General features: G+C 49.7%; 1 protein-coding gene across 6 annotated transcripts in view; it reads right to left on the bottom strand.

Moving 5' to 3' along the window:
• Nucleotides 1-27,475, bottom strand: part of PTPN5 (protein tyrosine phosphatase non-receptor type 5) — a 56,694-nt gene that overhangs the window by 13,868 nt on the left and 15,351 nt on the right. The window contains exons 3-5 of one of the 6 annotated variants that reach the window (XM_070457302.1): nt 25,184-25,256; nt 24,281-24,636; nt 20,011-20,089 (exon numbers count right to left, since the gene is read on the bottom strand). The exons of 1 other annotated variant lie outside the window; for it this stretch is intronic. In XM_070457302.1, the coding sequence (XP_070313403.1) occupies nt 20,011-20,035 (25 nt within the window). In that variant the 5' untranslated portion in view covers nt 20,036-20,089; nt 24,281-24,636; nt 25,184-25,256. Of the gene's footprint in view, nt 1-11,743; nt 11,876-20,010; nt 20,090-24,280; nt 24,637-25,183; nt 25,257-27,475 lie in introns of all 6 variants that reach the window. 4 more of the 6 variants (XM_070457305.1, XM_070457303.1, XM_070457304.1 and 1 more) reach the window with 4 other exon arrangements.

Genomic DNA, 27,475 nt, shown 5'->3' with positions numbered 1-27,475 from the left:
CCTTCTGGGGTTGCCGTGGCTCCCTCTCAATCCAAGATCAGTCAGCCTGGCTCCACTTCCAGCAGTCACCCTCGATTAGCAAAGCAATATTCACCTACCTTCGTCAGAAAGAGCTAAGTGTGGGTGGACAAATTATTTCTCTTTTATTTCTCCAGTAACAGAGTTAAAATGGCAGGAGGTTTTTCAGGGAGTTAACATCGTGGTGTTTACGCAGCTTCATTCTGTTCCCATTTCTTAAGGAAACAAAAAACAACCACCTCAAACTCAATTAAAAGAGAGAGAGACGGGAAAAAAAGGCACGGCATAACCAGGCCGTGACCCTGAGCAGCTCACCCACGCCTGCCCGCCAGGTTTTTGTCTCTCATGCTCTGTACCCTGACTTGACAAGGTCACAGCCACATGCCCCTGCCCCACCTTGAGACAGCGGAACTGATGTCAAATGTCTGGGATCCAGTTCTGGGTCTTTCCCTGGTTGTGTGACCTTGGAAGAGTGGTCTCCTCCTCTCTGACCTCAGTTTCCACACCTCGAAAACGGGGGCAAAGTTCCTCACTTGGTTTTCTGTGTTTCAGGGAGCCCTGGCGTTTTTCTCGGGTGAGCCAGCTATGACCAGGTGCTCTGAGTCCCCCTGCCCAAGCCTCAGCCATGGAAGCTGTTTGATGGTGTTCTGTATACTGCGTATCCTCTAAGATCATTTCAACACAAGGCGCCACCACTAAACAAGTCTGAACAGCACTGGGCTAGAGCTGAGGCCCCAGTGGAATGGGGGATTCCGGCAGCATGACCTTACTGAACTCCCCATCCAAACTGACACTGGCTAGTCTACTGCCAAGAGAGGGGCCATGGGACTTCCCTGGCAGTGATCCAATGGTTAAGACTCTGTTTCCAAAGCAGGGGGCGTGGGTTCAATCCCTGGTCGGGGAAGTAAGATCCCACATGCCATGTGATTATGTGGCAAAAAAAAAAAGAGAAAGAGAGAGTGGAACCAACAAAACAGATGTGTATGGCTTGACAGTGAGGGGTTGGGACAGTTCACATATTATGTATATGGGACAATGGACTCCTTTTCTGGATGGGGGACTTGGAATACTCATAGCCAAGACACCATGTCTGCATGCTCGATTGCTTATGTGACAAATATTTACTGAGCATCTCCCAATTGCCTGGATCAACAGCGTGGTGCAGAGAGCTGGGTCCAGGAGATGCCTGTACTTCTATGCAAGTATTTCCCTCTCTTCCCAGACCTGACCCTATATGGCTCCCGGCCTGCTGTGGTCCAGCCACACTTCTTGGCAGTTCCTCAGGTAGCCCAAACCCTGTGTTCTGCATATCTTGTCCTCTCTGCCAGGAACATTCCTCCAACATCCTGCTCCCCTCACCTGCCTCCAAAACACTGTGCCAAGTTAATGCCTACTCATCCTGTAGAACTCCATCATTTGTCTCCTAGAGCAGGTCCTCCCCGTCATACACACCTGGCAACCCACGTCTCTGCTTCATACGGCCAGCAGAAACAACACACTTGGGGCACAGCCCTGCTCAGAGTGCTTTGCGCATGTTAATCTATTCACTCTTCATGGTACCCCATGAAGCTGGCACTCCTGTTAGCCTCATTTTACAGAAGAGGATGATGAGGTGCAGAGAGGCTAAGTGGTGGGTTTGAACTAAGCCACCTGGACAGGGATTTGCTTTAGGCCATACCTGAATGGTCTAGTGGTTTTCCCTATTTTCTTCTATTTAAGTCTGAATCTGGCAATAAGGAGTTCATGATCTGAGCCACAGTCAGTTCTTGGTCTTGTTTTTGCTGACTGTATAATGCTTCTTCATCTTTGGCTGCAAAGAATATGATCGATTATGGTATTGACCATCTGGTGATGTCCATGTGTAGAATCTTCTCTTGTGTTGTTGGAAGAGGGTGTTTGCTACAACCAGTGCATTCTCTTGGCAAAACTCTGCTAGCCTATGCCCTGTTTCATTTTGTACTCCACGGCCAAATATACCTGTTACTCGAGGTAGCTCTTGACTTCCTACTTTTGCATTCCAGTCCCCTATGATGAAAAGGACATCCTTTTTGGGTGCTGGTTCTAGAAGGTCTTATAGGTCGTCATAGAAATGTTTAAACTTCAGCTTCTTTGGTGTTACTGGTTGGGGCAAAGACTTGTATTGCTGTAATACTGAATGGTTTGCCTTGGAAATGACCAGAGATCATTCTGTCATTTTTGAGATTGCACCCAAGTACTGCATTTCAGACTCTTTTGTTGACTATGAGGGCTACTCCATTTCTTCTAAGGGATTTTTGGCCACAATAGTAGATATAATGGTCATCGGAGTTAACCACCCCCCCCCCCTTTCCATTCCATTTTAGTTCACTGATTCCTAAAATGTTGATGTTCACTCTTGCCATCCCTTGTTTGACCACTTCTAATTTACCTTGATTCACGGACCTAACATTCCAGGTTGCTATGCAATACTGTTTTTTACAGCATCACATTTTACTTCCATCACCAGTCACATCCACAACTGGGCAATGTTTTCGCTTTGGTTCTGTCTCTTCATTCTTTCTGGAGTTATTTCTCCACTCATCTCCAGTAGCATATTGGGCACCTATCAACCTGCGGAATTCATCATATATTTTTGCCTGTCCATACTGTTAATGGGGTTCTCAAGACAAGAATACTGAAGAGGTTTGCCATTCCCTTCTCCAGTGCAGTAATACATAATGGTTTTTATGTGTTCAAATTTATAATGTTAGTATAGTGCCTAGCATAGAACTAAAACAAATAATAGGTTTCTAATAACTACTGATTGATTATAGTTAAGAAGAATTAGCTATCGTACATGAACCGTGAACTTCCAGATGTTCAATCTGGACTTAGAAAATGCAGAGGAACCAGAGATTAAATTGTCAATATCTGTTGGACCATCAAAAAAGCAAGACAATTCCAGAAAAACATCTACTTCTGCTTTACTGATTACGCCAAAGCCTTTGACTGTGTAGATCACAATAAACTGTGGGAAAAGCTCCAAGAGATGGGAATACCAGACCACCTTACCTGCCTCCTGAGAAATCTGTATGCAGGTCAAGAAGCAACAGTTAGAACCAGGGAACAACAGACTGGTTCCAAATTGGGAAAGGAGTATATCAAGGCTGTATATTGACACCCTGCTTATTTAACTTATATGCAGAGTACATCATGTGAAATGCCGGGCTGGATGAAGCACAAGCTGGAATCAAGATTGCAGGAAGAAATAACAATAACCTCATATACACAGATGATAACACCCTTATGGCAGAAATCAAAGAACTAAAGAGCCTCTTGATGAAAGTGAAAGAGGAGAGTGAAAAAGATGGCTTAAAACTTAACAGTCAAAAAACTAAGATCATGGCAACTGGTCCCACCACTTCATGGGAAATAGATGGGGGAAACAATGGAAACAGATAATTTATTTTGGGGGCTCCAAAATCACTGCAGATGGTGACAGCAGCCATGAAATTAAAAGATGCTTGCTCCTTGGAAGAAAAATTATGACCAATCTAGACAGCATATTAAAAAGCAAAGATATTACTTTGCCAATAAAGGCCCATCTAGTCAAGGCTATGGTTTTCCAGTAGTCATGTAATGATGTGAGAGCTGGACCATAAAGAAATCTGAGTGCTGAAGAATTGATACTTATGAATTGTGGTGTTGGAGAAAACTCTTGACAGTCTCTTGGACTGCAAGGAGATCTGACCCATCCATCCTAAAGGAAATCATCCCTGAATATTCATTGGAAGGACTGATGCTAAAGTTGAAACTCCAATACTTTGGCCATCTGATGCAAACAATTGACTCACTGGAAAAGACGCTGATGCTGGGAAAGACTGAAGGTGGGAGGAGAAGGGGACGACAGAGGATGAGATGGTTGGATGGCATCACCGACTCGATTGACATGAATTTGAGAAAGCTCCGGGAGTTGGTGATGGACAGGGAGGCCTGGCGTGCTGCAGTCTATGGGGTTGCAGAGAGTCGGACACTACTGAGTGACTGGACTGAATCTGGACAGGCCCTTGAACTACACTACACTCCCTACAGTGTGTCCAAATTATTTGTTGAATATCATCTTTCCCAGTCCTCTGTAAGTTCCATGACAGAAAGAGCAGTTTCGGTCATCATGATTGGCCATAGCATATAGCATCAGTCCTAGCTTGTAAGGTCTACAATAAATATTTCCATGGTGAGTGAATGAGGATGGACAAGTGATAGACAAGGATGATAATATATTTGAAAAGTTGTGATGGGAACTTCCCTGGTGGTTCAATGGTTAAGAGTCCACTTTGCAATGCAGGGGACATGAGTTCAATCCCCGGTACAGTAACTAAGAGCCCACATGCCTCGAAGCCTGTGTGCTGCAACTAGCAAGCCTGTACACCACAACTGGAGAGCCATGCACTGCAACTAGAACCTAACACAACCAAATAAATAAGTGAATACATGAATAAATTTAAAGAAAAGAAAAGCTGTGCTGACGACAGTAGATACTATAGATGAAACATCCAACTTGGCACCTGGCATCCATCTTGGCACTAAGTGCTCAAGATATATCAGATAATAATGACCAACATAACTCCTGCCTTTAAAGGCTCAAGTCAGCTGGGTAAAACAGACCAGCGGATCCGTATTTACCATACAGCACATTAAGTGAAAAATCTAAGTGCTGGTGGAGTCTAGGGGCCTCTGCCTTTGCCCTGGGAGGCTACTGTTACTAAGCACATGAGCAGACACCTCAGATCCTGGCCAGCAAGGTGAAAAAGAAAAGCCACTGTTAAGAGAGAGATCACATAGGAAGTCAAAAGTTTCCACGATTGATAAACGGAAGGTCAGTTACTCAAGCTGCAAGTTTTCCACCCACACCCTCAGAAACAGTGGTTGATACGTGATGGCAAATATGGATTGGTGGGACAGGTACAGCTCAGAGGCCACCAGGCTTGACTTGTGACACACACACTGGACTCTGGGCAATCCCTCTCCTTCCAGGGTCTCAGTTTCCTTAATTTTAAGAAGAGGGAGAGCTCAGTGCTTTTCAGATGTTTCTCCCATCTTCAGAGCGGAGGGGACATGGGTCTTTGGGGGAAAACTACAAGTCACAAGATCTGGACTTTGCGGCATTGTTTTAAAATTCATGGGTGTTCTTTACTCTATTCTGTGGCATATCTGCGCTTGTTTTGATCTTAATGTTTTTTTCCCCTCCCAAAGCTTGGAATCAAATTTATGCTTCAGGAAAATGTTCTACATTTATCCTGTGGCTTTGCCCTCAGGGGTACATGCACCCCAGTCTGAGAAGCCTGGAATCTGCCTGCAATAAAACATCATCATGCTGCCGTTAAAAATGACTCTGTAGATGAATATTTAATAACAGGGGAAGAAATTTCGATGGTGTGGTGTAAGAAAGGCAAAGTTACAAAACAGCCTGCTCTGCTTGGCCTCAAAAACTAAGAAAGTATAAACATGCATATAAAAAGGTGGAGAATCCCTGATGAATGAAGAGAGGTTGGGGACTTCCCTGGAGGTTCAGTGGTTGAGAATCTGCCTTCCAATGCAGGGGACAAGGCTTCAATCCCTGGTTGGGGAACTAAGATCTCATATGCCTCAGGGAAACTCAGCCCGTGTGCCACAACTAGAAAAGCTCATGCAATGAAGACCCATTGCAGGTAAAATTCAACAACAACGACAAAAAGATGACAGATTAACTCAAGTGGTGCTCAGAGAGCATGAAGCACAGTGGACGCTGGGCACATAGTAAGTGCTCAATGAACCTCATACACGGTGCATGGGAAGAACAGAAGTAGGGTAGTAACAATAGTTTTTGGAGGATGGTGAGAATGGAGTGATATTTTTCATTGTTACTAAATTTCCTATAATAAGTAAATAGGCACATACATATAGAGATAAATATATATGCATATACATATATATTTATTAATATTTGTAATGAGGAAAAGTATTTTTTAAAGGAGGGTACTATTCTGATATTACAAGGCCTGATTAATACTCCTGGGTTCAGGGCCCTGACTCTCACCTGTCACATCTGAATCCAAGTGGGGGACTGGAGAGATAGAGAGGAAGTGCAAGGCTCTGTGAGACCCACCCACAGGAGTGCAGCCACTCAGAACACTGGCCCCCTGATGATGCTCCATCATCACTTTCGCATATGAAAGATGGCAGGTTAACTGCCTGGCACCTTATGGGGGTGGAAGAAAAACTGTAGGTTTGAAGGGGCCTGTATGTACCTTTCAGAGACAAGGGTGGAGGCTGGTCTTTTTTTTTTTTTTTTAAACTCACAGAATACCTGGCAGTCCTGGAGTCCAGGTGAATCCAACTAAGCTCTGTACCTTTCAGGGCCAGGCTTATTTAAAACCTTTCCTGGACAGAAATCTAACATGTCTTAACTCGGGAAGATGCCTACACACACACACACACACACACACACAAACATGCTCAGTTCTGTATATAGTTCTGGAGGGGATCCATGGACTTCAGGTTAAGAACCTCAGATCTCAGGGGTGGGGAGCGAAGGCCTGTGATCAGGTGGCAGAAGTGGGAAGGTAGAGAACTGGGCTGATTTTAGTCTCTGCTCACTCATGTGTGAGTTCAACACACGTTGAGCACCAATTTTATGCTGTGCCAAGCACCGGACTAGGTTTTGTGGATTCACACAGAGCAGTGAACGGGCTTCCTTGGTGGCTCAGAACCCGCCTGCAATGTGCGAGACCTGGGTTTGCACCCTGTGTTGGGAAGATCCCCTGGAGGAAGGCATGGCCACCCACCCCAGTATTCTTGCCTGGAGAATCCCCATGGACAGAGGTGCCTGGCGGGCTACAGTCCATGGGGTTGCAAGAGTCGGACACGACTGAGTGACTCAGCACAGCACATACATCAGTGAACAGCACAGTGCCTGCCCACATGGACCCCTGAGGTCTTGGGCCACTTCGCTCTTTGGGTTCTGTGCCTAGAGATCACACGGGCCCTTCTCCTCACTCTGCCCACCCTTCACTCGCTGTCCTGCTCTGGAACGAGCACGCCAGCTCTCTGGGCAGGCCCCAAGCAGCTCCCAGAGCGCCTGTGTGCACGCAGCTGCTTTTGCTCCTCTTGGCAGCCCCGTGAGGTAGGCATGAGCATCATCAGCCCCGTTCTGCTGGTGAGAGGCGGGTGCCTGTGTCAAGGACTGGCTTTACAGTAGTTCACAGCGAGGTAGCTCCTCTGTCACGCACAGAGCCCTGACTCAGAGGCAGCTTGCTGACAGCGACAGAGCACCCGGCTCCTCACCGGCCTGCCTCGTGCATAGGGTGAAGGGGATTTTTCAGGCATGGAAATTGGGCTGAGCGAGCTCAAGTGGCTTGCCCAAGTACAGGCAGACCCAAGAGGCAAACCCTGGCCTTCCTGATACCCAGTGATCTTTCTGCTTTCCCAAACTGCTTCTCGGGAAAGGGTCACTACGGCAAAGGCGGGGAGATGGTGAGAACCTGGGAGGGAAAGAGGGTGCCTCTGTGTCTGGGGGATCCTTGAACCCTAACCAGCAGCATGGGGGTGGTGGTGCGGCTTTTGTGCCTGATCCTGGCTGATGGCTCCTCAAAGCCTGCATCATGTGAAAGGGAGGCGAACGGGAAGGCAGGGGCTCTGTACCATGGGCCAAAGCTCTAGGGGCTCGGGTAGGGCATGCAGGCAAATGGCCTTGAGAGTTTACTTGGCAAGTGGAAACACCGCGACCCCTCTCCTGTCACCTGGCACCCAGGTCCCACCACCAAACTCTGCAGCCAGGGTGTGCCCTGGGGCTGGCAACACCCGAGCCTAAGAACCCACGGCTGCTCCTGCTGGTGACTCATCCTTGGAGCTGCCAGCTGCCAGCCATCAGGACTGGAGCCGGAGGCTGGCTCAGCCTGTTCCTGTTGACATGAGGAGGGAGCTCCTGGCCCATTCAGCTTTTCTTCCCTTCCCAAACGTGGCCAGGAAGGACCTCCCGACCATGCCCACACAGTCACAGGGCTGCTGACCAGCAGAACACCACACTTAGCCTGGCCAGGGCTTCTAGAACCACTGATGGGCAGAGCCTGACTGGCCCCAAGGGGCATCTGGTCTAGTCCGCTGCTTTCTCAAACAGGAAAACAGGCCGAGAGGGAAAGTGGCTTGCCGTAGGTCAGCAGCCAGCCGCAGGCAGAGCCAGGACCCCTGAGGACTAACGCCTACCGAGTGCTCACCACATGTGAGCGCTGTTCTAAGTGCTTCATATATATTAACCCATTTAATCTTCAACAGTCCTAGGAGGTACCTCTCTCACTCCCATTTTACAGATGAGGAAACTGAGGCACATGCGAGCTAAGTCACTTGGCCAAGGTCAGCTAATAATGGGCAGAAGCTAAGATTAGAACTCAGGCAGCTTGCAGCCAAAGCCCATACCACGAACCAACCCACCAGATAAGACTAGCTCTGGTGATCTGCTCTCCTTACCAGGGCATTCTTAAGAACGCATGCGTGACCCTCCATGCGTTCACAAGCATGGCCTCATCCTTGTGGGAAATGGTGCTTGGCACCACAGCCCAGCACTGTGTCTGAAACCTTACCCTCAGACATGGAACTTGCTTATAGGATCGCTGCTCCTACCTCACTGTGGGGAGGAAGGGAGGAGAGGCTAGAGGGGCAGGAGGATGAGTGCTGTTTGCAGACCCCCAAGGAGGCTGTGCTAGGGGGAGGGGGCCTATCAAGAGATGAGAATATGACCAACGTGTGGCTGCTCTTGGGAAGCAGATTTCCAAGTACCTCAGAGACACTATGGGTTCAGTTCCAGGCCACTGCAATAAAGCAAATAGCTCAATAAAGCAAGTCACACTAATTATTTGGTTTCCCAATGCATACAAAGTTACATTTATACTCTCCTAAAGTCTACTAAATGTGTGGTAGCATTATATCTCAGAGAAGGCAATGGCACCCCACTCCAGTACTCTTGCCTGGAAAATCCCATGGATGGAGGAGCCTGGTAGGCTGCGGTCCATGGGGTCGCTAAGAGTTGGACACGACTGAGCGACTTCACTTTCACTTTTCACTTTCACACACTGGGGAAGGAAATGGCAACCCACTCCAGTGTTCTTGCCTGGAGAATCCCAGGGACGGGGGAGCCTGGTGGGCTGCCGTCTGTGGGATCACACAGAGTCGGACACGACTGAAGTGACTTAGCAGCAGCAGCAGTAGCAGCATTATATCTAAAAAAAAACACAATGTACAACTTTAAAAAATAATGCTGCTGTAAAAATGGCACTGTCAGACTTGCTTGACACAGGGTTGCCACAAACCTTCAATTCGTGAAAAGCTGGAAAAAGCGAAGTGCAGTAAAGGGCAATACGCCTGTAGCAAGAACCAGCTCCTGGACCTGGCCCCACCCAGTCAGGCCTGCAGCCCCTGCAGCCCCTACAAGGGGCTTGTTTCTGGACAGGAAGCTTGTTCTGTCAGGACTCCCAACAAAAGCTCTGGAGTCACCTAACAGACTTAGGTTTGAAGCCCAATGCTGCCACTGATGGCCTGTGTGGCCCTGGGGAAGCGATTCAATCTCTCCTCTGGACAACAGATGCACTCAGCCTGGCTAGCTGGGGTCTGAGGATGCTATCAGGTGAAAAAATGCCCCGTGCTTTGCCTGGTCCCTGGCACACGGTGAACACTCAGTAAACAGCAGCAGAATTTAGAGAGGAAGGGGAAGACGGGAGGGGAGCATGAGGGGCAGGCAGCAGGACTTTCCTTTCATCTGCCAGGTGAGCCCCTCAGGACAGTGAGTGCCCCGCACCCCGTGTGGGCAGGGGCTCTGAGGCTGCCGGCGGGCACCTGGGGTCGGTGGATGGAGTGGGCATGGGCTGGGGGTGGCGGAAGTGGGGCAGCTTTGTCTCTGTCAGTTAATTAAATCTGAAATGCTAACAAGCTTCCAAAACAAAAGGCAGCTCAAGTACTCTTTGGATGGGATATAATAAAATGGTTCTATCTGAAATTGCAAACAGCGTGGTTGCTGCAAACAAAGGCTTGGTTCTTTGTGCCTCTCTGGAGCGGAGGCCCAGAAGTACAAGGGTGAAAAGGGTCAATGAAACTCTGAGGGTGCAGTGCCCTCCTCCCTCGAGCCCACGGTGAGAACTAAAAGAACAGATGGAAAGGCCCTGGGAGGTGGGTACCAGAGGTTCCAAGTGCCTGAGACTAAAGCAGCAACATGGAGTGAGGTGGGGGACAGACTTGGGAGAGCCTCTTGCTCATGCTCCCACAGATGAGGAAACTGAGGTCTAGAGAGTAAAAGGCAGAACCAGGATTGGCGTGCATGTCTTTAACCCTCTGTATCGGTTCTCACTCATTGATCCAGCAAGGGATGTTTCACAGGGCCGTCTGTGGGTGTCTGATAGCCTAGGGCCTCCCTCCCTGGAAGCAGGAGGCTGGGTCCTGACTTGGATTCCTTGGTGGGTCCTGGCAAGTGCCCTCAGAGGTCTTAGAAAGTCCAGGGGATAGGGGGTGAGCAAGGTCGACCCAAGATCCTGCCTCCCCCGTCCAGGGACAGATATGATAACAAACATGAGCCCAGCAGAGGCTACTGCCTTCAGAGAGCACTTGGCAACCAGGGAGGCTCATGACACTGGCCAAGTGTCAGGGGGCCTGGGTAGCAGTTCTGACTCTGTCAACTAGTGGGCTGTGTGACCCTGGGCATCTCATGCCTCTGTGGGCTCTCAGAGGTCTACTGTAAATTCAGAGTGTGCCGAGCGGTCTCTAAGGGTCCTTCTAGAGCTAAAGATCCACTGTTCCCTTAAAAAAAAAAAAAAGCAGACAAATCTGAGCTCTTGCTGTAGTTTTGTTCAATGGCTTCCCCTCATTCTTGGGATAAGGAGCCGGATCCCTGCCATGGCCATCTAGAATGGCCCAGCATGCTCCTGGGTATCTCCCCAGCCTCCACCCACACCACTTCCTCCTGGTTTTCTGTGTTCCGGTTTCTTTCCGATTCGCTGCTGGAACCAATCTGGGAAGTAGAAAACTCTGGAAATGAGTGCTTCTGCTCAAAAAAAAAGAAAGAAAGAAAGAAAAAAATCCTTACACTGTCCCAAGAAACACATGAGCTGAAGTTCCCCTCTGTGCTACCTGCGGTGGGGTGAGAGGAGGGGGGCACCTACATGCCCATCCTTGGGGGAGCCAGTAGGCCATGTGCAGAGCCAGAGACACACTGGAGAATACACTGGCAGGCCTCGGAAGCAAAGGGTCAGAGGACACATGTCACTGTGGAAGGAGCTCAGAAACAGGGCTGCTGACTAAAAGAATGAGACTGAATGCAACAGACACAAGTTTAAAATACACACACATGCACACAATATTGCCCCCTGTTCTGTAATAGCACACAGAAACAAATGAACAAAATACACATAAATATCATTAATTACATGAAACATTAACTACAGGGAGAAGGGCCATGGCAGTGGGAGACAAAAGAGAGAAATAAATGAATGAAACCAGAGAGGGGCCTTGTGAGGACCTCTGAAGATAACCAGGCCGCACACAGGGGAGTATGCCTGACAGTCTTCTAAAGCTACCAACCATCATTACCCTCCCCTCTCCCAGGTCTAAACAAAACCAGCTGAGCTGGAAGTGGGGCCAAGGGCCAGAGTGGAAAGAATGAATGAAAGCAGAGGACCCTTCAAGCTGTCCACATCCTGGAATTGGGAGACTTGTAGAGAGAGGACTCCGCCACGATTCATAGACTTACTGAAACGGAGCTGACTGCCAAGGACCCCTGAGTTTCTCTTTCTCTGAACTGGTTCACCAACAGGCCGTCAGTAATTTCACTGGCTTTCTGCAGGGAGATTCCACGCCTTGGTGACTGTCTCCATAGATGTCCCTGCAGGATTAACCAACTCCTGTTAAGATCCCTGGGGTTGGGGCTTCCCTGGTGGTCCAGTGGTAAAGAATCCACCTGCCAATGCAGGAGACATGGGTTTGATCCCTGGTTCAGGAAGACCCCGTGTGCCATGGAGCAACTAAGCCTGTGTACCACGACCACTGAGCCTGTGCCCTAGAGCCCAGGGCCCGCAACTACAGAGCCCACAAGCCACAGCTACTGCAGCCCGAGTGTCCTAGAGCCTGTCTTCCACGGCAAGAGAAGCCACCGCAATGAGAGGCCACAACCAGAGAGCAGCTGCCACTTGCTGCAGCTAGAGGAAAGGCCACACAGCAATGAAGACCCAACACAGCTTAAAAAAAAAAATCCCTGGGGTTGGGTCAGCCCCAGGCTGCCAGGCTGAGCAGGACCCTGAGCTCCCTCCCTTCTGGCCACACCACTCCCCAGGAGATGAGAAGTCCACCGGGCCCAGGAGATGTGCCCATGCCCCTCTTTTCAGGCCATGTTTTGAAGGTAAGGACCCCAGGACCCTCTGTTCAAGTGGCCTGAAGCCTTCAGGAGGGCAGGAACACCCTTCTGAGGGGAGACAGGGCCTTCCACAAGGGTATCTTTAGGTCTGAGGGGTGACCAGGGGTCAGCTAGCAGGGTGGAGTGTGGACCACGCTTGCACGCACGGATTGACGTGCCCCTACGCATGCACACGAGGGCCCTCACTGCAGGACTGGGCAGGGGGTGGTGCCCCACCTGCGGTCTGACCTCGGTCCCTGCCAACGTCAGGAACAGGCCTGCCCATGAAGCTGCCTGCTGGAGGTGCTGTGAACAACACACGGTGACATCATGCCATCATCAGCACCTACTGTTGTCTTTTTAAAAAAATAATTTTCTCTTTGTTTATTTTTCGCTGTGCTGGGTTTCTGTTGCTGCGTGGGTTTTTCTCTAGCTGTGTCAAGCAGGGACTACCCTCCAGTGGTGGTGTGTGGGCCTCTCACTGCAGTGGCCTCTTTTGTGGTGGAGCACGGGCTCTAGGGTGCTTGCACTCAGTAGCTGCAGCTCCCCAGGTCTAGAGTGCAGGCTTAATGGTTGTGGAGTATGGGCTTAGCTGCTCTGCGGCATGAGGGCTCCTCTGGGATCAGGGATCAGGGATTGAACCCGTGTCTCTTGCATTGGCAGGCGGATCCTTTACCACTGAGCCACCAGGGAAGCCAGGGAAGCCCCTACTGTTGTCTTATTCACCTCCTTCCTCTGCCCCACACCCCTGGGGAAGCTGCTGGTCCCAGGCCAGGCCAGGCCTGCACTGGTGCTATTCGGCAGGAGCCGAGGCCCCAGCATCAGCAGGCTTGCAAATGTGAACACCTACACACAGAAGGGGGATTGGGGAGTGTGAGTTTGCATGTATAAATGTGTTTGGGTGACTGTGAGCAAGTAAATGAGCAAGGAAGTGAGCAAGCGAGGGGGAAGTACAAGAGGAGGGTGAGCATGTGGAGAAGAGTGTGCTCATGCTGGGAAAAAACCTATGTGTGCATGTGCACACAGGGGAGCGTGTGCACGCCCTTGTCCACCACAGCACCTGGGAACTGCATGCCGTGAGGGCTGGGGACAGGGTGGAGAAGCAGAGGGAAGGAACAAGCCTGCTTATCTGCAGGTGCAGGAGAAGGGGGCGTGGCTTCAGGAAAGAAAGAGACCTAAAGAGGAAACAGTGAACAAGCAAGTGTGTCCGCCTCTAAGCAGCATCTGTAGTGGAAAGGGCTGGATGACAGGGTGATGGACCTGAGAGGTCTTGGGTGTGCAAGAGGAAAAGACTCGCAGGTGTGGGAGCTGCGTGTGCCCAGGGGACTGAGTGTGGGTATGACGTGCACGTGAACACATAAGCATGAGGCTATGACAAGTGAGAGCAAACAGGAGCACGTGTGCACCTGCATGGAATGCCTCCGGGCATGCGAGCGAGTGTGCCTGTCCCGGGGGCAGCTGTGGGCTGCCTGCAGGTGTCGGCGATGCCTGATGATGTTTTCACCCAGAAATCTCAGTCTGGGAGGACTGGATGACCTGCTTGGCGCCAGCTCAGGTCTGGGTGACCGCGGCCCCGGGAATGTTGGCCGTGTCGCTCCCACCTGGCATCGCGTGTAGGAATGAGTGAGTCACCCAGGCATGGCTGGTCCTCACTCTGCCTTGCCTCTTAGCCTTGCCCAGTGGGGAAGACAGCTGGGAGGGGAAGAGATTACTCAAGGGCTGTATTTTTACACCATCATTATGCAACTGCTTGCCATGCCTGTGGGCTCATTCTAAAGGCCCAATGTCCCAAGTCTCTGGGCCTGTATATCTCCATCTCCTTTTAGGTCCAAGTGGAAGCTTATGTCAGTGGTATTGGCTGATGAAAACTGTGGAAATAAACTCCGGGAGTTTGTGATGGACAGGGAGGTCTGGCGTGCTGTGATTCATGGGGTCGCAAAGAGTCGGACACGACTGAGTGACTGAACTGACTGACTAACTCCTTATCAGGTTTCAGGGCTACCCTATTTATAATGCCAAGCCCCATCCCATCCCACCCCCTGAGTCCAACCCCTCCTTTCTTGACTTTAATTTCTCCATAACACTATCACCATCTGCCCTACTATATATTTTCTTTATTTATTGTCTATCTTTTCCTTAATAGCAATGCCTATGTATTTTTTTTAAACATTTATTTATTTGGTTGTGCCAGGTCTTAGCTGCAACACATAGGATCTTCAATTTTTACCGCAGCACATGGAATCTTTTTTAGTTTCAGCATGTAGGACATAGTTCCCTGACCGGGGACTGAACCCAGATCCCTGCACTGAGAACCTGGACTCTTAGCCACTGGATCACCAGGGAAGTCCCACAAATGTTTATATAATACTTGCTACATTCCAGGCACTGTTCTGAGCTCTATTCATTCATTTCATCCTCCAACAATTCCACATAGGAGTGAACATTATTCTTGCCATTTTTGTAAATGGAAGGCACTGAGAGGTTAAGTAGCCTGCCCACAATCACCCCAGTGGTGGAGCCACGTTTGGGTTCAGAATGCCTGCTCTTAGCTAGTTCACGATCCTGTCCCGTGAGGGGTAAAATTTTCTCAGGTTGGCTCACTGTTGAATCTCTAGTACTTACAGAGTGCCCGGCACATGGAGGTGGTCAATGAATAGTGAGTAAACAGATGAAGAGATGAGTGAATAAATGCTGCCACAGAGGATGGAAGAGAGAGGCAGTTGCCTTCGAAGAGCTCACGGCCCCATGGAGGAAACAGACAAAAAGTTATTTCAGTATCAATCAAGATGTCTAGAGGGGCACATAACTTGCCTGGGCCCTGGCAGGCAGGCTTCCCAGAGGAAGAGCACAGATGGAGACAGACATGGTGACGTCACCCAACTCCTCCTAACTCCTCCCTGGAGACATACACATCTTAGTTATTTCTGCCTCAGTCCACAAGGTGCCAGGAGAAGATGATGGCTTAATGGTGACAAGGAAACAGAATGGGGAAGTGGCTCCTGGGCTCCGGAAAGAAATTGCCTGGAGTGAAGCCTTCCTCTACCAAACACTGGCTAAACGAACCTAGACAGACTCTAACTTCTCTGGACCCTGGTCCTTTCTTCTACGAGACAAGTGAAAGTGTTAGTAGCTCAGTTGTGTCTGATTCTTTGCGACCCCATGGACTGTAGCCCACCAGGCTTCTCTGTCCATAAAATTGCCCAGGCAAGGATAATGGAGTGGGTAGCCATTCCCTTCTCCAGGGGATCTTGCAGACCCAGGGATCAAACCCAGGTATCCTGCATTGCAGGCAGATTCTTTATCGTCTTAGCAACCACGAAAGCCCCTTTCTTCTATGATATGGGGGACAGCAAATAATATCTGATTTCCCAGGGCAATCATTGTTTCCTAGGGAAACAATGGAACCAGTGACAGATTTTATTTTCTTGGGCTCCAAAATCACCATAGATAGTGACTGCATCCATAAAATTAAAAGATGCTTGCTCCTTGGAAGAAAAGCTATGACCAATCTCGACAGCATATTAAAAAGCAGAGACATTACTTTGCTGACAAAGGTCTGTCTAGTCAAAGCTATGGTTTTTCCAGTAATCATGTATGGATGTGAGAGTTGGACTATAAAGAAAGCTGAGTGCTGAAGAATAGATGCTTTTGAACTGTGGTGTAGGAGAAGACTCTTGAGAGTCCCTTGGACTGCAAGGAGATCAAACCAGTCAATCCTCAAGGAAATCAGTCATTGGAAGGACTGATGCTGAAGCTCCAATACTTTGGCCACCTGATGCCAAGAACTGACTCACTGGAAAAGATCCTGATGCTGGAAAAGATTGAAGGCAGAAGGAGAAGAGGACGACAGAGGATGAGATGGTTGGATGGCATCACTGACTTGATGGACCTGAGTCTGAGCAAACTTCGGGAGGTGGTGATGGACAGGAAAGCCTGGCATGCTGCAGTCCATGGGGTGGCAGAGAGTCGAACATGACTGGGCCACTGAACTGAACTGAACTTCCTAGGGCAGCAGAGAGGATTGAGTGAGATATGTAACAATATTACGATGCATAAGAAATTTATAATTGGTCATTCAGATGACCAAAATATATATTTCTCATATACACTTGGCCTTTAGCCACAGTTCCTAACTCACATCTTCCAAAACCTTCGGAATTTCCTGAGCTATAATAGCAATGGGATAATATTTGGTCACATCTTTAGTTCCTGAAAATGCTTCAGGGAAGGTGACTTTTGGATCCCACCGAAGGGTGGGGGCTGGTAGCCAGGAGAACCATGTGATTAGAGCACTGGAACTTTCCAGTCCCAGGTCGAACCTCAAGAGAGAGAGGCTGGGGATGGAATCATTCACCAATGGCCAATGATTTAATCAATCATGTTTATGTAATACAGCCTCGGGAAACATCCAAAAGGACAGGACCTGGAGAGCTTCTGGGTCAGTGAATACACGGACGTGGAGAGAGTGGTGCTGGGAGAGGATGGGGCTTCCGAGCCCCTTCCTGACACCCTGCCCGACGCATTGTCTTCCATCTGGGTGGTCATCTTGTGTATCCTTTACTATCCTCTTGTAATAAACTGGGGATCTAAACATGTTTCTCTGAGTTCTGAGAGCCATTCTAGCAAATCTGAGTGGGGGGAGTTGTGGGAAACTCTGATATATAGCCAATCATAGGTCAGAAGTACAGGTGACCTTCAGGACTTGCGGCTGGTGTCCTGAGTTGGAGGGGGTTGTTGGAACCTCCAGTTGCTGGTGGGTCACAGAAAAGCACAGGTAACAACCTGGGCTCGCGACTGGCGTCTGAAGTGGAGGGCCGACTGGTCGGTTCGAGCCCTTTACCTGTGGGGTCTGATGCTCTCTCCCAGTAGCAGTGTCAGGAAGGAGCTGACTCGCCACATACCCAGCTGGTGGCCCCGCCCCTTGGCCTACATGTAAAAGCATTTAGTACAGTGTCCTGGCGCCAGGCGGGCAATGTGCTGGCCTGTGGAGGTGACCACTACTCCCCTTCCATTCTCTGCTGGTTGCTGGCTTTTGGGGGGGGATGGGAAAGAGGGTTGGAACACATCACGCTTATTACTGCAGCCTCTCTGCACTGGCTATAGGCTATTTTCCAGAAGCAGCTCAAAGCCGGGCAAGGACTATGTTTGTTATTCCTAGCATATTCCACTATATTCCTAGCATAGCATCTGACACACAGTAGGTGCTCAACAAGTATTTGTGAAACGACTGCTCATGTGATTGCATTTACTTCATCCTGGTGAGGATAAATGTACATATTGTTGTCTCCATTCCCAAACAAAGGACCAGAGGACCAGCAAGCTTAAACGACTTGTCCATAAACACACAGCTTGCACACAGAACAGCCGGATTCTAAGGCCAGACCCAGTGCTCCTTCCACCACATGATGCTACTCTGGATTCCTATACACTATGTCCTATTTTCTGAGGATTTTTTTCTAGCCAGTGGGGCCATCCCTGGTTGTGGAATCATCTCTGAATTCTATGACTCATTTCTGAATCACAGAACTGTTTAATAGTTGAAAGGACTTGTGATGTCATCTCGACCTCCCACCCTTTGCGGAAATTTCCATGTCTGTCCAGACAATACTTGAATGCCTCGAGTGACGGAACACTCATTTTGTCTTGAATTATCAAGTTCCATGATCGGATTTTATTTAGAGTCAAAAAGAAAGTTCTGTAGCCTGTGGGCCAACAAGGCCTCTTTTTTTAATTTCTATGTATTGGATTTATGCCCTCTTCCTGAGACATACAGAATGGATATGCTGTCCCTTTCACAAGACAGCCTTTCAGATGTTTGTAGACAGCTCTTATAGCCCTTTGGAGAATTCTTTTCCTCGAGATAGCTGTTTTGGGTTCCCACAAGGACTCTGGGGCGATGGCATCCACCCTAGCCCATCTTAACAGGCCATCAAAAGTGTTTTGAGCAATGGCACCCCCTACTGGACAAGGTTTGAATTACGACAAAGCGCCAAATGCTCATTAGGAGGCTGGAGGAACTTAATCTGTCACTGGGGCCCCAGCTTCTGGTGTGAATAAAACAGCTGCTTAAACAGTCATGGCTTTAGAGTCACACCTAGTTATTTTCTGTGTCTGTCTTAAAGAGGGTCGCTGAAGACTCGATACTCTTAAGTTTCCTTACTAATCATGAGGTTTCTGACAAGCTACAGGTCTGAGCTGAGCGTCGAAGAATTGATGCTTTTGAACTGTGGTGTTGGAGAAGACTCTTGAGAGTCCCTTGGACTGCAAGGAGATCCAACCAGTCCATCCTAAAGGAGATCAGTCCTGGGTGCTCACTGGAAGGACTGATGCTGAAGCTGAAACTCCAATACTTTGGCCACCTGATACAAAGAACCGACTCATTGGAAAAGACCCTGATGCTGGGAAAGATTGAAGGCGGGAGGAGAAGGGGACAACAGAGGATGAGATGGCTGGATGACTCGATGGACATGAGTTTGAGTAAACTCTGGGAGTTGGTGATGGACAAGGGGGCCTGGCATGCTGCAGTCCATGGGGTCAGAAAGAGTTAGATGTGACAGAGCTGAACTGAGCAGGTCTGAGACTTCAAAATTAGAATTCAAAAGCTGTTGATTTTTCCTTAACAAAGAGGTTCAGCAAGGGAGGGGCTTCCCTGGTGGCTGCATTCCCTGGTGGCAATGCAGGAAACCTGGGTTCGATCTGTGGTCAGGAAGGTCTGCTGAAGGAGGAAATGGCAATACACTCCAGTACTCTTGCCTGGAAAAATCCCATGGGCAGAGGAGCCTGGTGGGCTAGTCCATGGGGTTGCAAAGAGTCGGACACGACTGAGTAATTAACAGTAACACTTCTGGAAAAGGAGATGTGAAAACGTATGCGGTGTGATAAGATTATGGTGATTTTTTTCCTTTTTTTTTTTTTTTTACTTGTCTTTATTTTCTAATATTTCTACAATGAATATTTGTTATTAGGAGGGAAAAAGCCAATAAAAACTTTCATAAAAGGTAAAAGCACACAAAAAACTCCCCCCACCCTCCTTCCTTCCTTCCTTCCAAGGCGGTTTATCATGACTTGGGTATCTGGTCTTTAACTGGGACGGGCTGCCACGTCATGGGCAGGAGTGCCTTGGTAAGGTCTGCGTGATGACAGCAATGGCCATGGTTCACACTCCATGCAAGAGCAGTCAATGGGACTCAGGCAGTATAATTGGACATTCACAGCCAGGCTTCTTCCCAGCCCTGCCAAGGAGTTTCTCCACGCCGTCCCCCTACCCGTGACTCATGCCATGCTAAGGCTGTATTTCCTCATCTTGCCTTTCAAAGTCTGCCCAGTGGTCATGTCCCAGTCAAGTCTGGACTCCCTATAGCTCTTCACCAGTCTCTCCACCCTCCCCACTCACCCTCAGCTGCCTGCTCTTCCCTGCAGCTGAGCCTCGAGCAGCTCCAAACGGTATCAGAGAGACATTAGGGATTAGAAAAACAAATCTTCACTGCAACGAAGACCTATGGACCAGCCGAGTCACTCCTCTCGAGCTGATTCACAGCCACCCAGGCTCTCCTCCAGCCCCAGGGTCCTGGGGGGCTCTCTGCCTCCATTCAGAGCTCTGGGAGCACCTGGGTGCTGGGAAGACTCACCGGGCAGCCTCTCGCTGCAGCACATGTCCAGGGCCCCTCCCTCGGAGTCATCAGCAGCGTGGTTCTCTCTCTCTCACTCCTGCAGCAGGACAGAAAATGGGAGGTGAGGCTGCTGATGAGTGGGGGATCAAGACAAAACCCTGAGCAAAGAGAAATAGCCTTCCTTTCTTGCACTGGGTCCTTAGGAATAACCCTGTTCCATTAGGGGGACCTGAGGAAAAGACCAACCTACGGAGGGGTCAAGCTGGAGAGGCAGGGGCAGAGTTTTGCAGGTGTCTTCCACGTGGAATAACCAGCAGCAGCATCACTAAAACCACCATCAGCGCCATATCTCTGCCACAGAAGGAGGGCTTGCTTCATGCAAAGCACTTTACAAACTTTATCACACCAAGTCTTCATCAGGACCCCATGAATTAGGGATCATTCCACTTGGCTCAGAGAAATTAAGTAACCTGCCTCAGGTCCCACAGCACCTCCGGGTAGAGCAGGGTATGAAATTACAGTCTAGGACTCCGGGCTCACATTTGCACTGCTGTGCCATTCTGCCTCCTGGTTTCTGTGGGTTTGAACCATGGGTGGTCAAGAGGCATCCGGGTGACATACAGTCTGTGTCCAGCCCTCCCCATGTCCTGCACATTCCCTGTGGCTCAAGCAGTACAAACTGGTATGCAAAACTCTTCTCTAGAAAGAGCTAGAAAAAGTAGCTGTCAATGTATTTGCATATTCTAAATGTTCTATTTCCTTCTGAATTCAAAAAACTCTCTTTATCAGGGTAACTTTCAGGACTATGCTGGGGTCTGGAGTTTCTCCTTTACCTAGGAAACTGGAAGAAGTTTGCTGGAGATTAGCCAGACCCCAGGGAGTTTCTGTGGACTTGCCTGGTGACTCAGACGGTAAAGAAGATACCATCTGGGTATCTTCTGGGTTGGGAGGATACCCCAGAGGAGGGAATGGCTACCCACTCTAGTATTCTTGCCTGGAGAATCCCACGGACAGAGTTGCCTGGTGGGCTACAGTTTGTGGAGTTGCAAAGAGCTGGACACGACTTTCCCTTTTTCCTTTCATTTTTCAGGAAGTTTCTGTAGCCTGACATGTCCTGAGATAACTGCTTTGCTCTCAGGGCCTCTCCTGCTTTGGGAAGGCCCTGCGGTGCGGCGCGGGCTCCAGTGGCTCCGCCTGCCCTCTGTGTCCGACCCCTAGCAGTAGCTGACTGGTCCACCGCTGGACAAGCCCACCAGCTTGGGAAAATCAGAAGCTCTCCCCTGCACTTTTCAAATGTATTCTGGGGGCTGAACCACAGTAGCCACAGTGTCCTGGAGAGAAGGTCCAGAAACATCTGTTGCTGAGGGCCTTGGAGCTGCTTCATTCCTGCTCATCCTGAACCCTGACCAAGCAACATGCCTGTTAAGACCATCAGATGCCCCAGGATCCTTCCAATTGTTGTTCAGTCACTCAGTTGTGTCTGACTCTTTGCGACCCCATGGATTGCAGCACACCAGGCTTCCCTGTCCTTTACCATCTCCTGGAGCTTGCTCAAACTCCTGTCCTTTGAGTTGGTGATGCCATCCCACCATCTCATCCTCTGTTGCCCGCTTCTCCTCCTGCCTTCTATCTTCGCAGCATCAGGGTCTTTTCCAATGAGTCAGCTCTTCGCATGAAGTGGCCAAAGTATTGCAGTTTCAGCTTCAGCATCAGTCCTTCCAATGAATATTCAGGGTTGATTTCCTTTAGGATTGACTGGTTGGATCTCCTTGCAGTCCAAAGGACTCCCAAGAGTCTTCTCTAGCACCACAGTTTGAAAGCATCAATTCTTCAGCCCTCGGCCTTCTTTATGGTTCAGCTCTCACATTCATACATGACTACTGGAAAAACTATAGCTTTGACTATACAGACCTTTGTTGGCAAAGTAATGTCTCTGCTTTTTAATACGCTGTTTAGGTTTGTCATAGCTATTCTTCCAAGGAGCAAGCGTCTTTTAATTTCATGGCTGCAGTTACTCTCTATAGTGATTTTGATCCCTCCAATAAATTCCAGTATTTTAGCTTAAGATGGTGGGATTTGATTTCTGAAACTGGCAGCCAGAAGAAACTTTAATACACCCTTGCCAGTATAGTACTTACAAGAAGTTCAAGAGGTCAGCTGCCTCTCTATCCACTAGCCCTGCAATCCTGCCTCTTGGACGGGTCCTGAGGCCGACTTCAGGCCCGACTGCAAATCTGAAACAGTGAAGGGCAAAGAGGTCGGGGTACAGATGTCCCTTCTGATTCTGACACCTTCTGCTCTCAACTGGCAACTGTTTTACTCCTTCCTCACTCCAGTTGGCAGGATCTCTGAGAATCCAAAACCCCAGGGCCTGGCTGTCCTGCAGAGAGATGAGTACTATCTTCAAGGCTCTTTAAATGTCTCTGGAGTCTCTCCACTTTCCCCCCTCTCTCTGCCACCTACATCTTGGTCCAGGGCAGCATCTCTTGCCTAGATTACAGAGGCGGTCTTTTAACTGGTCTCTGGCATCCACTCAGGTTGGCCTCTGAAACATTCTCCGTATAGTTCTGATATATATGGCTTTGTAGGTTGTGCAGTTTACAACTTGTGCAACTGGATAGAGCAGGCCTGAGCTAGAATCAACTCTTTCACACTTACCATACAAGTTGCTTCTTTTAAAAAATACTTAAATGGCAGCCTATTACACTCAAAACAAAGACAATAATCCTTAGATATGGTTTACTAGATCTTGAATGCTCTGTCCTGCATTCCTCCCTCCAGCCTTATTTCATGCCCCTTTCCCATTGAACCTCTGCACTCTAGCTACATCAGGGCAGGCCTTTTTCTACACGGTGCCTTTGCATATGCTTTTCTCCTTGCCTGGACAGCTCCCCACCCCCCATCCCCCAAGGTCTACTTCCCATTACTTTTTACTCACAGCCTTTGACAGAGTTTGAAATTTCATTTTACCTTATGCCATTATTTGACTAACATTGGATTATAAGTGGCATGAGGGCAGGGACCACCATTTGGGTTTCATTTATCACTGTAGCTTGAAAGTCTTGCCTGGCGCTTGCTTCATAGCGGGTGTTCAATACATAAACAAACACTCGCTGAATACGTGAACGCTGCCCTGACCTTCTTGAAAAAAACCTCAGGCCCCTCAAACATGGCCACTATCTGAGCTGCCTTTGTGAAGGCAGATCTTCGTGACGGCACTTGGAACCCTTCTCCCCCGCTGCGGTCCACAGCAGACCAGTATCACGCAGCCGGAAGCCCTCTTATTTAGCAGAGCAGGAAACGAAGGCACAGAAGGGAGGTCTGCCTGGCCCCAGGTTACACGCTGAGTGGGTGGCCAACGGATGGGGATGGAGAACACCTACCCCCTACCTCCTGATCCACAGCTTTTGCTTTCTTTACCTTGAAGAGCACCCTGGCGGGAGGGTAGCCCCAAAGGTCTGAGCCCTGGCTCAGTGCAAAAAGGTAACCCAGGTACATCCAGATACCTCTGCAAGGGGACCCAAGAGTGACTCACAGCTGCTTTCACACCTCAAGCCTCCCAGGCCCCGAGTCGTGTTCAGAATAGCTCAGCCCTGAATGTGTGCAGCAGACTCTATAAATAAGCTTCCTAGAAAATGACTAATTTCATCATCAGGAAAGCAGAAAGAGTAGCACCTCTCATCTGGAGAGGACAATGAAGCAAGAGCCTGCTCTGGGCCCTGCAGTCGAAGGACTCCAGGCAACCTGCATGTTGAGGCTCTTTAGGGGAGGGTTTGAATTAGATTTCCAAAGGGAAGAGCTGGTGCATTCAGGCTGACTCGAGAAGCCCAGTGTCTGGGCACTGTCCTCCTTCCTCCCAGCCAAGAGCAGAAATAGCTGCTTGCTGTGGATTACTGCAGGCTCCTCTCTCCCCTTATCCACTTCAACCAGCCGGGGACACAGGTGAAGAAAACTGGCCTGTGACCACAGGCAGCCACTTGCTAGACTGGCCCCTCACTGCTACTCTTAGAAACCAGAGAACTCCCGAGATAAAGGGACTTGGAGATCACCCGGCCTATCCCTCCCTCACCGATGGAGAATGTCTGGGAGGGGAAAGAACATTTCCAAAGCCACTGCCCCATTCAACAAGCGCTCACCGAGCAGCTTCGGGGAACAAGGCAGCAGAACTAGGAACACAGTGGCAAACATGCCAGGCCCTTCCCCCCGCAACCCCCAGTCTTCTGGGGAGACACACAGGCAAACACGATTGCTCCCACACCTGCTTTAATAGGCTGCATGCACATGGTACCTTGGGGAGCTCAGCTTGTGGTGAGGGGGTAGAGGGGATGTCTTCGGCAAGGGGAAGATAGCAGCCAGTTCTTAAAGGATGTTTCTAGGTGGATGAGGGGTCACAAGGAAAAGAACTTCTTTCATGGTGCAAGCAGACACAGGAGAGCATCCCGGAGGCTCGAGATGGATAGTGTATTTGGCATTAACTGGAAGCAGTAGGTCAGTAGGCTGGGGAAGTGATGTAGGCAGGACACAGCAGATGCACCTGAGCAGAAATCCTGCCACCCGGGTGGGGCTTCCCTTGAAGCAAGAGGGGCCCCGGGCTCCCGCGTCCCTGGGCTGAGGAGGTCTGTTGTAGGAACGGTGACTAGTGGCCTATGTTTGAGGAACAGACAGAAGACCCAGCTGGTGGTTACCTGATCTGGTCCCAAATGACAAATGGGGTAAAATCCACGTAACATAAAATTCACCATTTAAACCATTTTAAAACATACAGTTCCGGGGTACTTATTACATCCATAACATTGTGAAACCACCACCATCATCTAGTTTCTGAAGAGTTTCATTGCCCCCAAAAGAAAAGCCGGTACCCTTTAAGGAGTCCCTCCCATCCTCCACTCCCTCGGCCTCTGGCAACCACTAATCCTCTTCCTGTCTCTCACAGATTTGCCTGTTCCGTGTATTTCAACTAAATGGATCTTACAATATTGTAGCCTTTTGTGTCTGGATCCTTTCACTCAGCATAACATTTTCTAGGTTCATCCCCACTGTAGCATGTGTCAGTACTTAATTTCTTTTAACGGCTGGATAAATATCCGACTCCACGGGCAAACTACATTTCACCCATTCATCATCTGATGGACTTCTGGATTGCTTCCACCTTTTGGGTGTTGTGAATAGTGCTGCTATGATTCAAACTTACCTTTTAAATTCCGCTGCCCACTTGCTTATGACTTTGGGCAATCCTCTTTCACTCTGGACCCCTGAGGCTTCATCTATAAAATAAGGTGGTTTAGATCCTAGGCTCCTGGAACCTTAAATGTCATCAGTGTCATTCGTCCATTCATGTGTGAAGGTATTGGTGCACCTGGCGGGGTGCTGGAGACTCGGCCTGGACCAGCCCACCTTATCTTCCAGGAGCTCATGGCTCATGTGGGAGACAGATCAGGTAACACCGGGGGCTGGGTGAAGAGTGCTAACAGGAGGCCTGCCTGGGATGGACTGTGGGCACATCACCTCTGCCTGAAGGGTGGGATGGTGGATGCGTGGGTGCTCTTAGGAGGCGTCCTGGAGTGGATGCCAGCTTTGCCCAGGATGCATGCAGAGAAATAGCTGACAGGTTTGGGGAGGGAGGCAGAGGAGTCTTCACTCTCTTTCCAGGTGGGTGAGGAGGAGCTGGGACGCTGAAGCCAGCATCCCTGGGTGGGAGGCTGAGCCCCTAGGAACCTCCTGACCCTACCCCAGGCAGATATGCCCTTTACCTTGGGTTTCCTGCTCCTGGGGCTCTCAGAGCTCGCTAGAGCAGGAGTCCCCAATATTTGGGATCTAATGCCTGATGATCTGAGGTGGAGCGGATGTAACAAAGAATACATAGAAATAAAGTGCGCAATAAATGTAATGTGCTTGAATCATCCCAACACCATCCCCCACATCCATCCGTGGAGAAATTGTCTTCCACAAAACTGGTCCCTGGTGCCAAGAAGGTTGGGTACCCTGGCTCTAGGGTCTAGAAGTGTCCACATGGAGCCTCTACCACCTCCCAAAGCTTGAATCCCATTACACGGCCATGTCCTCAGAACAAAACCTGTTCACTCTCACTTCCAGGCCTCTGCTGATGTTTCTTTCCCCCTCCTTTCAAATTTTACTAATTCTCCCCATCACCTCTTCCATGAAGCACCTCCTGATCTCCAGGGAAGAATTAAGCTCTCCCATCTCCACTCCCACCCCACACCGGCACATGCTCCTCTGCCTCTGACTTTGTTCTGCTGCTATAGTTAGCTGTTTGTGCACCTGCCTCCCCTAGCAGTGACTTGAGAGCACGTTCACCCCGTCAGCCACCCCTGCATCCCAGGTGTTCAGGGCCCAAGCCTGTTGATGTACATGTTAAAGGTCAGATGGAGGGCAGTGGCAGGGTCTTCGGGGTAGTGGTTTTGAGGGTTCTGGGTGGGCAGAACCTAGCCAGGAGCTCCCCAAACTGGAGAAGACAGTCACGTCATGGCCAGAAAGGGACCCAGAATGCCACCCAGGTTTTCATCAGCATGTTCAATGTGCAGGGGCAGAGCACATGCTTGCTTCATGGAGAACCAGGCTGACCGCCTCCTGCAAATGAGCCTCGTGCTTTAGAGTCGGCAGGTGGAGCGGCCTCGCCTTCCTTCCCGGGGCGGTGGCAGGGAAGCACATAGGTGCTTGGTCAGCTCCTCATCACCATCCCCTAATGTCCAGATGGGGAGAGGTGCCATCTGCAGTCAAGGCAGAAACTTTTCTCTGGACAAAGCACACAAGACATGAATGGAGAAAAGAGGCCGGCTTTAGGATATCCCCAAAGGGAAACCGAGGCAAGGGAGATTAAGTACTTGCCTCAGGCCACAAAGGGTGTGAACAACTGTTTTCAGGTGGTTAAAAATCCTGATTCCCTTTTGGGAGTTGCCTCTTTTTTCCCCAGGTGCTCTGCTAGTCCCCTGCCACAGGGAGGGCCCAAGACCAGAGGTCAGTTACCTGCCATCCTGTGTCACACCCCAAAACCTCCTAACAAGGAGTTTGTTAGTTTCTGTTGCTGGCAACCACAGTGCTCAGACTGATGCGTGCGGCAAACTCGTGGATCAATAGGCTCTGAGCCCAGGACTCCCAATGCTTAGTTCACTGCTATTTCCATCCTGCCAAGCTGCCTACCCTCCCTGCCCAGCTGTCCACTGTCCAGCCATCTGTCCCCACGTCTGAGCAGACTGCAAACTCACGAGAGCTCTGGATCCCAAACACAGGGTCTGAGAGTTCTCTGCTTGGGACGTGCCCTGATGAATGATGACAGCTTCTCCACCCTGCTCTGATGGTGGGGGTCAGTGGCATGGGCGTGGCAGACAGCCAAGGGGAGGGGAGACGAAGGGGTGCTGGACAGGCCCAGGCTGCAAAGGGGTGGGGGCTGGGCAAGATGGAAAGGTTTTCCATCTTTCACGTGAGTCTGATTCAGGGTCTGGAACACTCCTGTGTTTGACTAGTG

Source organism: Odocoileus virginianus, chromosome 28, assembly GCF_023699985.2.
Source record: "Odocoileus virginianus isolate 20LAN1187 ecotype Illinois chromosome 28, Ovbor_1.2, whole genome shotgun sequence".
Classification (NCBI taxonomy): domain Eukaryota; kingdom Metazoa; phylum Chordata; class Mammalia; order Artiodactyla; family Cervidae; genus Odocoileus; species Odocoileus virginianus.
Note: the sequence above shows the minus strand (reverse complement) of the source record. Positions and strands in the feature narration are given on the sequence as shown.